Genomic DNA, 14,319 nt, shown 5'->3' with positions numbered 1-14,319 from the left:
TTTTGTTTGTTTTAGATTCCACGTATAAATGAGATCATGTGGTATTTGTCTTTTTCTGTCTGACTTAATTCACTTGGCATAATGCCCTCAAGTTCTTTCCATGTTGTCACAAATGGCAAGGTTTCATTCTTTTAATGGTTGAATAATATTCCTCTGTGTGTGTGTGTGTGTGTGTATCACATTTTGTTCATCCATTCATCCATTGATGGTCACTTAGGTTGCTTTTGTGTCTTGGCTGTTGTAAGTAATACTGCAGTGAACATGGGTTTAGGTATATCTTTTCAAGTTACTGTTTTCATTTCCTTTGGATAAAAAATTCATAAGTGGAATTGCTGGATCATATGATAGTTCTATTTTTAATTGTTTGAGGAACTAGCATACTGTCTTCCATAGTGGCTATACCAATTTACTTTACCACCAGCAGTGCACAAGTGTTCCCCTTTCTCCACATTCTTGCTAACACTTATTTCTTATCTTTTTGGTAATAGCCATTCTGACAGGTGTGAGAGATCTCATTATAGTTTTGATTTGCATTTCTCTGATGATTAGTGATGCTGAGCACCTTTTCACGTACCTCTTGGCTATCTGTATGTCTTCCTTGGAAAAATATTCAGATCCTCTGCCCATTTTTAAATCAAATTACTTGTTGTTTTGATATTGAGTTATATGTGTTCCTTCTGTATTTTGGGTATTAACCCCTTAAATACATGGTTTGCAATATTTTGCAATATTTCTCCCATTTGGTAGGTTGCCTTTTCTTCTCATTGATGGTTTCCTTTACTGTGCAGGGGTTTTTTAGTTTGATGTTTATTTTTGCTTTTGTTGCCTTTGTTTTGGGGTTTGTTTTTGGTATCAGGTCCAAAAAATCATCACCAAGACTTACGTCAAGGAACTTACTACCTGTGTTTTTTTTGTTTTTTTTTTTAAGGAGTTTTATGATTTCAGGTCTTAATGTTCAACTCTTTAATTCATTTTGAGTTAATTTTTGTATATGGTGTGAGATAGTGGTCCAGTTTCATTTGTTTGCGTGTAGCTGTCCAGTTTTCCCAACACCATTTGTTGAAGAGACTGTTCTTTTCCCATCGTATATTCTTGCCTCCTTTGTCATAAATAAATTAATGCTTGGGTTTGAGCTCTCTATTGTGTTCCATGGATCTTTGTGTTTGTTTTAATGCCAGTAGCATACTGTTTTGATTACTGTATCTTTGTGATATAGTTTGAAGTCAAGGTGTGTGACACCTCCAGCTTTGTTCTTCTTTCTCAAGATGGCTTGGGCTACTCGGGGTCTTATGTATTACTGACTTAACATATTCAATATCATGTTGTTGTGTCACTTGAGCAGGAGAGCTCTTCAACTAAAAGATGGGAATAAGGGATTTACACAAAATATTTAAAATGTCTTTTTAATTTATCTTATTGAAGTATAGTTGATTTATAGTGTTGTGTTAATTTCTGCTGTATAGCAAAGTGATTTAGTTATATGTATATATATTCTTTTTTATATTTCTTTCCATTATGGTTTACTACAGGATATTGGATATAGTTCCCTGTGCTATACAGTAGGACCTTGTTGTTTATCCATTCTATATATAATAGTTTGCATCTGCTAATCCCAAACTCCCAATCCATCCCTCCCCCAGCCCTCCTCTACCTCAGCAACCACAAGTCTGTTCCCTGTCCTTGAGTCTGTTTCTGTTTCGTAGATAAGTTCATTTCTGTCATATTTTAGATTCCACATATAAGTGGTATTGTGTGGTATTTGTCTTTCTCTGTCTGACTGACTTCACTTAGTATGATATCTCCAGGTCCATCCATGTTGCTGCAGATGGCATTATTTCATTCTTTTTTATGGCTGAGTAGTATTCCTTTGTGTATATATACCACATCTTCTTTATCCATTCATCTGTCATTGGACATTTGGGTTGTTTCCATGTTTTGGCTATTGTGAATAGTATTGCTGCTGTGAACATAGGGGGTGCATGTATCTTTTTGAATTATGGTTTTGTCCGTATATATACCCAGGAGTGGGATTGCTGGATCATATGGCAGCTCTTGTTCGTTTTTTGAGGAACCTCCATACTGTTTTCTCTAGTGGCTGCACCAATTTACATTCCCACCAACAGTGTAGGAGGGTTCCCTTTTCTCCACACCCTCTCCAGCATTTGTTATTTGTAGACTTTTTAGTGATGGCCATTCTGACTGATGTGAGGTGGTACCTCATTGCAGTTTTGATTTGCATTTCTCTAATAATTAGCAACGTTGAGCATCTTTTCATAGGCCTATTGGCCATCTCTGTATGTCTTCTTTGGAGAAATGTCTGTTTAGGTCTTCTGCCCATTTTTTCGACTAGGTTGTTTGTTGTTGTTGTTGTTATTGAGTTGTATGAGCTGTTTGTATATTTTGGAAATTAATCCCTTGTTGGTCGCATCATTTGCAAATATTTTCTCCCAGTCAGTAGGTTGTCTTTTTGTTTTGTTTATGGTTTCCTTTGCTGTGCAAAAGCTTACATTTGATTAGGTTCCATTTGTTTTTTTCTTTGTTTGTTTGTTTTTTGCTTTTATTGCTATTGCCTTGGGAGACTGACCTAAGAAAACATTGGTATGATTTATGTCAGAGAATGTTTTGCCTATGTTCTCTTCTGGGAGTTTTATGGTATCATGTCTTAAATATAAGTCTTTAAGCCTAAAATATCTTCTTTAAGCTGCCTATTGACAGGGTTGAGATTTTTAGTGTAATCTAAATAATCTGGAAGTTATTTTTGAGTTTGAGACCTAGACTGAATTAGGTATTTTTCTCAGAAATTCTGCCTTTTGATACATTTTGTCTTTTAATCTATTGATAAACTGAATTATTTTAAAAACAAAATTAACATGGTGTAGGATAGCTTAAGGCAAGTTTTTGTTTTTTTAAGCTTTAATAGGATATTAAATTTTTATTTTTAAACCTTTACTAATTTTTTCATAAAATCAGTAGAGTGTAAGAGAATTGTGGACTTTGAGGATTTCTCTCTATTATTTAATTACTTTTACTGTGTATATTTTCCTGTTACTTGAAAGAAACTGGATTATTGCCACGTTCCCTTACTTATTCTCAGAGTGATTGGTAGCCTAGATAACCTGAGATACCATCAATAATTTACTAATACTTCTCGGACCTTATTTCAAGTTTTTCTTTGACTTGATTTAAAAGTAAAGGATCAACAAGCACATTGCAAAACAGTAAATCCCCGAAGTGGGATTATGGGTCAGAGTATGCAGACCTTTGTGGGTCTTGATGCATGTTGCCAGATTGCTCTAGCCATGATGGAATATGAGACTTAGAATATGTATGTAAAGAAAGAAGAGGGATGGAAAATTCTAGGTAGAGTTATACAGCATAGAATTTTCTTTCTTTTATCTTAAAATTTGACCTTAAATATTTGTTTACTTAAACTGTCCTCAGACTTCCAGACTGGAACTGGTTAAACCCTTTTGCACTCACATAGCTCCTTCCACTTTTTCATCCTTACACTTGAAATAGTTTATATATTTGGGGTATTAGGTGATTGTCCCCTACTTCCCAGTCTACAGCTTTAAACTTTATGAAAGTGGGGAGCAGACTGTATGTTGTCACAAACATCTAACATAGTTCATATTTTGTTGAATGAACAATTTGGTTGGTGTGTGGTATTCATGAGGAAGAATAAGAGAAGGCTGGAAAGTTAGATTGTAGCTAAATTGTAGAGAACATGAAAGAGAAACTTGGAAGTTTGAATTTTTTTGTTTTGGTAGAAGGGCTCTATTAAAGTTTTGAAAGGAATTTAGGAATAAACTGGTAGTTGGGTTTTAGGACTAAGCTGACAACTATGTAAAATAGATTAAGGAGAGACTCGAGGTAGATTAGTTAGAAAATTAGGAAATAGTAATGGAGCCCTAGGGTAGTGACTAGGGTAGGAATCAGACAATAAGTATTTATTTAATTGCCTCCTGTATACTGGGCATTGTGCTAATTACTGGATATATAGCACTGAACAAAGAAGCTATGATGCATGCTCTTGGGGTACATGTACAGTCTATCATGAAAGCAGATACTCAGTAAAACAACTACAGCTCTATGAATGCTCTGAAAAAAATAGGGGGCCATGAAAGCATCAAACATCTGTCATGATTGGCAGAGGTGTCTTGGAAGGCTGATGAGGGTGCTGTTTTAGCTGATACCCATGTAACACATAGCTTAGTGAAGAAAAAGGTGGATTAGCGTTTTAAGCAGAAGGCACAGCATGTGCAGAGGTCCCGAAGTGGTTAAAAACATGGTATGTTTAATGAACAGAGAGGTTTAGTCTGGTTGGTGAAGAGGAGAGTCTTTCAAGATGAGAGTAGTTTGGTAGGGAACTTAGATTAGAGGCAGTGGTTAAAGAGATAATTGATAGGACTTCTCAGTTTGATATAGGCAGCAAGAAGAGGAATCTGATCAATAACTTAGGCTTGAGACTGAATGTTTCATTATAATTTTAATTATGTAAACAGCCTCCATAAACAGGTTCTATGTTATAATTTTTAAAAATCTGTATAAAACCAACTATACACAATTAGTAGCTACTAGGAATGACATGTCTATTTTGAAAAGCAGTATATAGAGATCTTGAAGATTGGAGTTTTAATATATTCAGTATAAATTGTTTTCATTTGTGCTTTTCAGAGTAAAATGGTCTTGGCCTCACTTTAAAGAGTTGTATTTTGGGGGAATGCAGGAGACATACAAAAGAGAAATTGTTACAGGAGTTGATAAAATAATATCTTTTGGAAAATATGTTCTTTACCTTTAGAGTAGCAGCTTCAGATAAAAGTATTAGGCAGTTGCTTACTTTAGCAGCACAGAAGAGAATGAAATTTTTTTTAAATTTATTTATTTATTTTATTTATTTTTGGCTGTGTTGGGTCTTCCTTGCTGCGTGCGTGCTTTCTCTAGTTGCGGAGAGCGGGGGCTACTCTTCGTTGCGGTGTGTGGGCTTCTCATTGCGTTGGCTTCTCTTGTTGCGGAGCACGGGCTCTAGGCACGCGGGCGTCCGTAGTTGGTGGTTCGCGGGCTCTAGAGCGCAGGCTCAGTAGTTGTGGCGCACGGGCTTCGTTGCTCCACGGCATGTGGGAACTTCCCGGACCAGGGCTTGAACCCTTGTCCCCTGCATTGGCAGGCGGATTCTTAACCACTGCGCCACCAGGGAAGCCCAAGAGAATGAAATTTACACATCTGTAAAATAAGTCAAGTACCTGCAGGAAACACAAGGAGTTTATTGAGAAGCCACAGGAAACACCAGCTGCAGGAATTTTTCCTAGTCAAAAAAATGCCTGGTTCTTTCAGTAAAATGACACACTTCCCTACTTCTAGTAGCGTAAATAAAATGAGGTTTGGTTAGAGAGCAGTAACAAAGAGAATAAGATGAAACCTGATCATGAAATTGAAGTAGTAGTCATGGACTAATTGTTCTTTATGTTTGCTGAGAATGTGTACTTACAGCAAAATTGACCATAAAACGACAGAGAACAGAATTTGACATGTAAATCCAGGGAGTTTTATGGTTGAGTTGGCTCATACTCATCATGATGTTTTTAACATCAAGCATATTTTAGGGATAAATTTTAAATGATTGTCTTCATAGCTTTAGTTTGTAATTTAATGTGTAATGATTTTATTGATAGCCTAACTTAATTTTTACATTTTGAATGAAATTCTTCTCTTTGACAATAAACATATAAAATAGGGATAGCACAGATTATATTATTCCCATAAAGGTATTTTTATTAACTTGATTGGTTACTTTTAGGTTGGGAGCTCCGGAATTACATAATTATATGATTGGCAATGTCTTGAATATTTATATTTTAAAATTGGGAATGCTATCAGATCAGGAATTTTAGTTTATAATATTCTAAGGAATTATTTTGTTACTGATATTCTAGGGTTTTTTTCATTTAACCAGTGATTACATTAGAAGGCCTGGCAAGTGTGCAATATCTTCAGTGAAGACAAGTAAAAGGGGACAGTTAATGTTTGTGTCTAACACCTGTGTATATTCATATATGTATACCGTCCTTCTAAATACTATACATGCATATGTAGATACTCTTTTCATCAGGTGACTGACTGGCTTACCTACTACCAAGGCTTGTGTTTGTGTTAGTTCTGATAAATTAAGCTCTGCAGTGGCCTCTTTTTCAACCTGACCATAAATTAGAAAATGCAGATCGGTTGATGACATCAAAGGCTTTAGATCAGGGTCTTGGTGTCTGTCATCTTTTTCCCTCCCCCTCTCCTTTCGTGTTTTCTATGTATGTGTGTCTGTCTCTTTTCTCTTAAATTCAGTGGCCATTTAGGTTATATAGTGTTCTAGTTCTAGGGAGTGTCCTTAGAATTTATAACAAACATACATAGCGGCCCTGAGTTTTAGTTATGTGTTACATTTTATTATTCTTAATACTGATGTTCCTTGTAATAGGATTTCTGTAATACAGAATATGGGGACCTACCTTCAAGGGTCTTACAGTCTGGTTGGTGAAATGAGATAGATTGTGAACGGTACAAGGTAATAGCACAAACATCAATAGTGCACTTTTAAGACTCATAATATCGGGCTTCCCTGGTGGCGCAGTGGTTGAGAATCTGCCTGCCAATGCAGGGGACACGGGTTCGAGCCCTGGTCTGGGAAGATCCCACATGCCGCGGAGCAACTGGGCCCGTGAGCCACAATTACTGAGCCTGCGCATCTGGAGCCTGTGCTCCGCAACAAGAGAGGCCGCGATAGTGAGAGGCCCACGCGCACCGTGATGAAGAGTGGCCCCCGCTTGCCACAACTAGAGAAAGCCCTCGCACAGAAACAAAGACCCAACACAGCCATAAATAAATAAATAAATAAATTAAAAAAAAAAAAAAAAGAGCCTCTTATTAAAAAAAAAAAAAAAAAAAAAAAGACTCATAATATTTAAGAGAAGGTGACCCATAAGTACCTAAAAGTTTCTATACAGAGGGTAGGTCAAAGACTGTGTATATAAAACTAAGTTTTTAGACCCAGTTAATGTCATTTTTTTCTTTTTTCATTAGCATGTTGGCAGATAAACTGAACATGACTCCAGAAGAAGCTGAAAGATGGATTGTAAATTTGATTAGAAATGCAAGACTGGATGCCAAGATTGATTCTAAATTAGTGAGTATTATGTTATCTGTGCAAAATACTAGATATCAGTTGCTGATTATTTGATACTTTGGGGAGAAGTTTTTATTAGGACGTTTATTCTATTAAGAATTTTTGTTTTAATGTGTAATAGTTTTTTGAAGGCAACAGCAACCTCCTGTTTTGTGTTGTTGGATGAATATTGTCATCTCTGTGCATAAAAATATTTGCAACAGACATGTAGGTTGTGATGTCATCCTCATGACTTACCTGAGAAACTTGGTTGTTAACATTACAGGATCAATTTCCCTCTGTCTCATTGTAGGGTCATGTGGTTATGGGTAACAATGCAGTCTCACCCTATCAGCAAGTGATTGAAAAGACCAAAAGCCTTTCATTTAGAAGCCAGATGTTGGCCATGAATATTGAGAAGAAACTTAATCAGAATAGTAGATCAGAGGTAAGAACCACACATCTTCTCTTCTGTCTGGGATTTAGCAATAATGTAATATAATTGTTACATGAACTTCATTTGAGAACAAATTAATTTTGGTTGTATCTGATTCTGTATTTGTTGGGGGTATAAATATTTTATTTAAGAAATTACTAAACGGAAAATGTTTCTCTTAGATGTATTATGCGTTAGTTAAGGCAGCAAAAAAAATTAAGTGTTCCTAGTTTTACCATAATTGGGTTTTTTTTCTTTTACCCTTCCTGTGTGCCTTCATTATCTCATTTCCTCAGTGTTTTCAACACATCATTTTGATACTGGCAGTTGATAACTTACATGTGTTATCTCTCTTTCAAGTGTTTGAAATTCATGTTCCTTTTATTCAGTAAATCTAAAGAACTACTTCTGTAAAAATGTTGATCTTATTATATATATTAGTATTGATTTTATAAAATTTGATTTTATCTGAAAGTCATATTTAATTGTCAGAAAAATATATCCCCCTTTTTGGTAGAAATCCTGCATATTAGATACTAAAGGAATTTGAATGGCCTTGTAATTTTGGGATTCCAAACTACCTCTAATGCTCTTTAGTCATTATGATTATGTATAACTGGAGGGTAGGACATTTTTAGGAAACTGTTGAGGTACATTCAAGGATCTCATTTGATTGAAGTTTTAGCATCAGATTTGTGTCCTTAGCATAGTCCTTCAGTTTTAAAAGAGAAGGAAGAATTAGGAAATTATTGTCCTTGCCTTTTCCATCCAAGTCCAGAATAACTGAGCCTGAAAAATAACTTTTATGTAATGGTTGTTTCTGTATGCTTAAGGATCAAGTTGTATTGATTTTGGTTATAATATTGGTGATATTGTCATTGTCATACTTTATAATTGGTGAGAAAATGTATCAGATGGTATTTTGGTGTGTTTTGTTGTTGTTCTGAGACACCTTGCATTTAGTAATTGAAGAGGTTGTTAAAATCTTAGAGAATGGTTTGGGAGGAGTATTGCTAAAAAACTTTTCTAGTATCACTTTTTGTTGAAACTGGTTTTTCAGAAAGTATTTCTTTTCACCCTGTTGATTTCTCTTTGTGTATTTTAGGCTCCCAACTGGGCAACTCAGGACTCTGGCTTCTACTGAAGAACTGTACAGAAAAAATGAAAAAACTATAAAAGAAAGGTGAAATAATAAAACCATTATACAAAGGTGAAACATTTTATAAACAATTAACATATTTAGCATAAATTTTGGAGAATTTGAATAAAATTGGCTATGTTTCATTTATGTCATTATATTTCCTTGTGTATGTAAGTGTGTGATTTTTTTTAAACTTTTCATTTTGGAATAATTATAGATTCACAGGAAGTTGCAAAAATAGTACAGAGAGGTCCTATGCAGCCTAAATCTAGTTTCCCCCAATTTTTTCCTCATGTGTTACTATAATACAGTATCAAAACCAGGGTATTGACATTGGTACAATGGTGTGAATAGCTCTGTACCATTTTATCACTTTTTTTGTAACCATCGCTTCAGTCAAGATACAGAGCTATCATCATCATGAAGATCTCCCTCATGCTACCCCTTTGGAGTCACACCTACTCCAGCCAGCTCTAACCCCTGGCAACCACTCGTCTGTTCTCTGTCTCTATAATTTTGTCATTATGAGAATGTTACAGCAATGGAATTATACAATATGTGACTTTTTTGAGATTAACTTTTTCTACTCATAACGCCCTTGAGATCTCTTTATCCAAGTTATCATATATATCAGTAGTTTGTTTCTTTTTATTGCTAAGTTGTATTCCATGGCATTGATGTACCAGATTGTTTAACCATGTACCTATTTTAGGATATTTTGGGGCTATTAACAAATAAGGCTGCTATTTCTTAATTCCTTGAAGTGGCTCTTTAGTCACTCACTAGGCAGCTACAGAGACTTAAATAGGAATATAAGTTGAATTTTATAAATACCTCCTTGAATATTTTGTGCATGTGCACGCACGCACACGCACAAACACACAGAGTTATATAGACACCTAAGATATTCAAGAAGTATATAAAGCCCTGGTTGGGTCTCCTTTACCTAGAAGTGGTTTGATTTTTCATTTTGATTGTTGAACTAAAACCCAGTCACAACAGAAGTTTCTGTTTCTGCTCTCAACGAATGGTACAAAGATAAAAGATACATGCATACTGTTCTTTTATTTGACGCCTGGTCAGGCCACCCTCAACATACGGTTAAATTTGGAGAATACGGGGGCCAGATTTAGCCGTTGTGCTGTCGTTTGTGGTATTGGTTCTTCTAAACTGTAATCCAAAGGTGTTGAATCTAGGAGGAGGATTCCTGGTCAAGGTAAGCCAAATGCTAATTTTTGATTCATCTATAACCAGTGTTGTGAAAATGCCAAGTTTAGAGGATCACTTGTAGTGCAAAATGATCAAGGTTCATAGAGAAAGTACCAAAAGGTGGCATATCACTAACTAGATAGAAGCAGACCCTCATTACCTCATGTGTAGGAGCTAATTCCATGGCTCAAAAGTACAGAGCTATAAGAAATGGAGCAGTAGTTATATAAAGTTGCATGTATTACTCAGGCTATGTTGAAATGGGAAGAATGTTTAAGATGCCTATGTTTCCATCCTCACCAGTGGCCCAAGGGCAAAACATTCTTAAAGGCATCATTAATATTCACTTTTTATCTTAAGATAGCTCAACCAAGCCATGTTAATAGCAAAGGTTTCTAGGTGATTATATCACTAACAATTAAAAGCAAGTCTGACAGTTATTTAATATGTCTTAGTGGACCTGTAAAAACTGCAGGGAGGAAAGATAGGATGTGAATATTAAGCATTTACTATGTGTCAGGCATTTTTACACCTATATATCTAAATAACCCTAAGGAAAAGAAAAGGAATCTAACATTTGAGTGCCTCACTTATGCCTGGAAACACTGAAATTTTTGTGCAAATATTTATATATTTTTGATGAGGAAATATACACAGATGGTTACTCAAGGTCATACCTAGTAAATGTTAAAGCAAGGAATTGGAAACAGGCTTTTTCAGTTATGTCACACTGTCTCTCCTTACATCATTATTGTTTTATAAATCCTTCCAGACTAAGTTTACATAGGGTTATGGGATGTATGTTTAGTAGGTTGTAAATGAGAATCTTGATCCACAAAACCATTTAAGTCTCTTGGCACTGTTATCTTCAAATGAGAGCAAAAGGGTGTTTTGTTTAGTTTTGTTTTTTAAGCCAGTATAATCATCTGATGCTATTGGCCTCACAAAAGAACCTATTGGAACATACAAAACTTTAATGAATATCTCTGATTTTTTTTTTCTATTTATGTACCGCTCCTTCAAGATTACACGTTATATGAATAGTTAATGTTCACATTTTCTACCACTTTTTGCTTTTCAAATATTTCTGCCCTTTGAAGAAAGATGATGCCACTATGGATTACCAGTATCAATCAGAAAAATAATCAAACTGTATACAACTAATGGCCATTTTTACACATTACCAAAATTTGTTCATTGTTGAAGTGCACATTTGAGGTTTGCATAAAAACAAATTACTTGGTTCTGGATTTAACCTTAAGTTTTGATAACAGGTAAACTGTCCCAGTAAGATGTTGAGCACAAATTATGTACTGATTAATTTTTTTGTGCTCTTTATTTTTTTCCATTCAATAATAGGCCCTTCTGTGTGTCAGCAGTTTTTACAGGCACTGGGAACACGTCAAAGAACAAGAGTTCATGAAGCTTAAATAGTTGCTTGTGTATCTTTTTTAAAAGTTACTATATATTCACAAGCAGTGTGTTTATACTTTTTAAAATATGAAATATACAAAAGAATATATATAAATAATATTTACAGTTTAAAGAAAAATAAAATACCCATTTACCAGTATCTCCTACCTACTACTCAGCTTAAGAAATTGAATGGTTCTAGTAACTTTTAAGCGCTTGTGAGCCCCTCACTAATTGTATTTTCCTCTTTGCCCCTGAGAAGTAACCATTACCACAACCTTTGTGTTTTCTTTTTATGTACATCCCTAGCAAAAATGCCTGGTTTTGCATGTTTTTGACATGCATTTAATTGAAATCATACTTTGTATTCTGTGACTTGCTTTGTAAACACTGAAACTTATCCATATTGATTTATTCATGTTGCTGTATTCAGCTGTAGTCTATTCTTTTTCACTGCTCTGTAATATTCCATTGTCTGAATATACCATAATTAATTCATTCAAGGGTTGTTGAACACAGGGTGTTTCCAGCTTCTTATCTGGAGTTTTTGGAACCAGCCTGACAGTCATGTGTCTCTTAACTGGAATGTTAAATCCATTCCTTTTATTATGATTACTAACATATATGGGTTTATTTCTAATATCTTATTATAAGCTTTCTATATGTTCCACTTTGGCTTTTTTCCACTCTATTTCTTGCCTTCTTATGGTTCCATTTTTCTTTCGTCTTCTACTAGTTGGGTAGCTAAACATTCTATTTTTATAGTGGTTACCCTAGAAATTTTAACATGTATTTTTGAACTTAATGTCTTAAAATTAATATCTTTGCCCCCTGCCAACAATATGAAGAAAGCTTCTACTGCAGTCATCTTTCTCTCAGCTTGTTATTTGTGTCCATAGTCTGTCCTTTTCATTGTAACCTCATAAATAAGACATTATTTTCTACAATAGTACCCTTTTTCTTGTTCATTCTTTTTGTAATTAGATTTTTTTTTCCCTCAGGTTGCTTTTAGCATTTCCTTTTCATTGGTGTTCTACAGTTTTACAATGATGTGTCTAAGTGAATTTTCTTTTATTTATACTGAAAAGTTTTCATTGGGCCTCTTGATTCTGAAAATGGCTTTTGTGTTGCATTAGTTCTGGAAAATTATCTCTTTGGGTATTTCCTTTTCTTGGGTCCTCAAGTTTTTGAGTTCTCACTCCAGAAGAACCTCCCTGCATTTCATGTTTTTTTACCTCTGTCATCTGTGCTGCATTGCTTTTTGGGTAATTTCTTCAGATCTGTTTTCTAATTCATTAACAACCTCTTCAACTGTGTCTAATTTGCTGTTAAACATCCATTCAGTTTCTTATTTCAGTGATTTTCTTCATCTTTGGTAGTCTCTTATCGTACTTGCAATGCCCACTTGTATTCTTTAAATTTATTTTATATTTTATGTTTTGAATCTATTTCTCTGCCACTACTCTTGCCCAAGCTAGCATCCATCACTTAATGAACACAATCGCTTCTGAATTACTCTCCCTGTAACTATTCTTGACACCCCCCCATTCCCACCTGTTTTCCATATTATAGAGTTAGAGTAATTTTTTCAAATTTAAATCTGATTGTTTTTCTTCCCTGGTTAAAATTCTTCAGTGGCTCCCTATTGTTAGCCTAAAGACTGAATCTTTAACCTGGCTCTCATTATCTGGCATCCGCTTGCTGCATCAGCCTCATTATGTGCCAGCCTCAAGCCCTACTGACCTTCTCAGTCCTTAAAGCAGTAGCTTCAAGCTATTTTGACTGCTGCAGAGTAAGGAAAACATTTTACATCATGACCCAATACTATAAAAATAAACATATTTGGTGCAAAAGTTTTATAAAACAATACCCACCTTTTTGATATGTGGTGATCTCTTTTTATTCCGTTCTGTTCTATTGGTTTCATAATCTACTATTTGGTATTAATTCACTTTTGAAAAATACTGCTCTAAAGAACAACAGTCCTTCCTATGCTTTAGTGTTTGTAATGCTGTTCCCTCTACTTGGGAATAAATTTTCTCTGCTTCCACTTCCCACTTCCCAGAAGCACACATGTACTTTTTTTTTTTTTTTAATATTCATTCATTTATTGATTTGGCTGCATCGGGTCTTAGTTGCAGCGCGCGGGCTCTTTGTTATGGTGCACGGGCTTCTCTCTACTTGTGGCACGCAGGCTCAGTTGCCCTGCGGCATGTGGGATCTTAGTTCCCTGACCAGGGATTGAACCCGAGTCCCCTGCATTGGAAGGTGGATTCTTAACCACTGGACCACCAGGGAAGTCCCCGCACAGGTGTACTTTTAGTTTATATTTTATTTTTCCTCCAGGACTCAACTCACATCAAAGAAAACTTGACATTTCCTTTCTCAAGGAAGATTTTCCTTACCCGCAGACTAGGCTAGATTCTTCTGTCACAATGTCGGTCTCATTTGTATTATTTACCCCACTATAATTATATTTAATATTTTATAACTAATTGGTTAATTTCTCTTAGGCTGTCATTTTCATTTGTTTATGGATAATACATGTCTTTTTCATTGCTGAATCCCTAATGCCTGGCTTATATTAGGCCCTTGATAAATTATTGAATGAATGAATGAGTCTTGTTCAGAATGGTACAATGGAAAAAATATGGACTTGGAGGGGGAAAGGTTGATAAATGTACCTGTTCAAAAACTTTTTTTAAAGACTTCCACAGCCCTTCTTTCCATGAGTTTAGAGTTGATGTCTGAGACAGACACAAACATAATACAATTTGGTAAGTACTATTGTATGTGGAAACACTTAGACTGATGAATTGTTGCTATAGGATACATTTTTATCTTATGGTTAAGGTTAGTTGAAAAGTTGTTAAAATCAACATGATAACTGCAATTTATGAAAAGTTTCAAAACTTGTCTTTCTCTGGGTCTTGGCTCTTTCTTGGTAATGTTAGAAGGAAAATA

General features: G+C 35.1%; 1 protein-coding gene across 1 annotated transcript in view; it reads left to right on the top strand.

Moving 5' to 3' along the window:
- Positions 1 to 8,880, top strand: part of EIF3E (eukaryotic translation initiation factor 3 subunit E) — a 50,607-nt gene extending 41,727 nt beyond the window's left edge. Inside the window, exons 11-13 of the mRNA XM_061171412.1 lie at positions 7,075 to 7,177; positions 7,470 to 7,604; positions 8,698 to 8,880. Coding sequence (XP_061027395.1) covers positions 7,075 to 7,177; positions 7,470 to 7,604; positions 8,698 to 8,736 — 277 coding nt within the window. The 3' untranslated portion in view covers positions 8,737 to 8,880. The remainder of the gene's footprint in view (positions 1 to 7,074; positions 7,178 to 7,469; positions 7,605 to 8,697) is intronic.
- Positions 8,881 to 14,319: the final 5,439 nt, after the last annotated feature.

Source organism: Eubalaena glacialis, chromosome 17 (assembly GCF_028564815.1).
Source record: "Eubalaena glacialis isolate mEubGla1 chromosome 17, mEubGla1.1.hap2.+ XY, whole genome shotgun sequence".
Classification (NCBI taxonomy): Eukaryota; Metazoa; Chordata; class Mammalia; order Artiodactyla; family Balaenidae; genus Eubalaena; species Eubalaena glacialis.
This window is presented reverse-complemented; position numbering and strand designations above follow the sequence as displayed.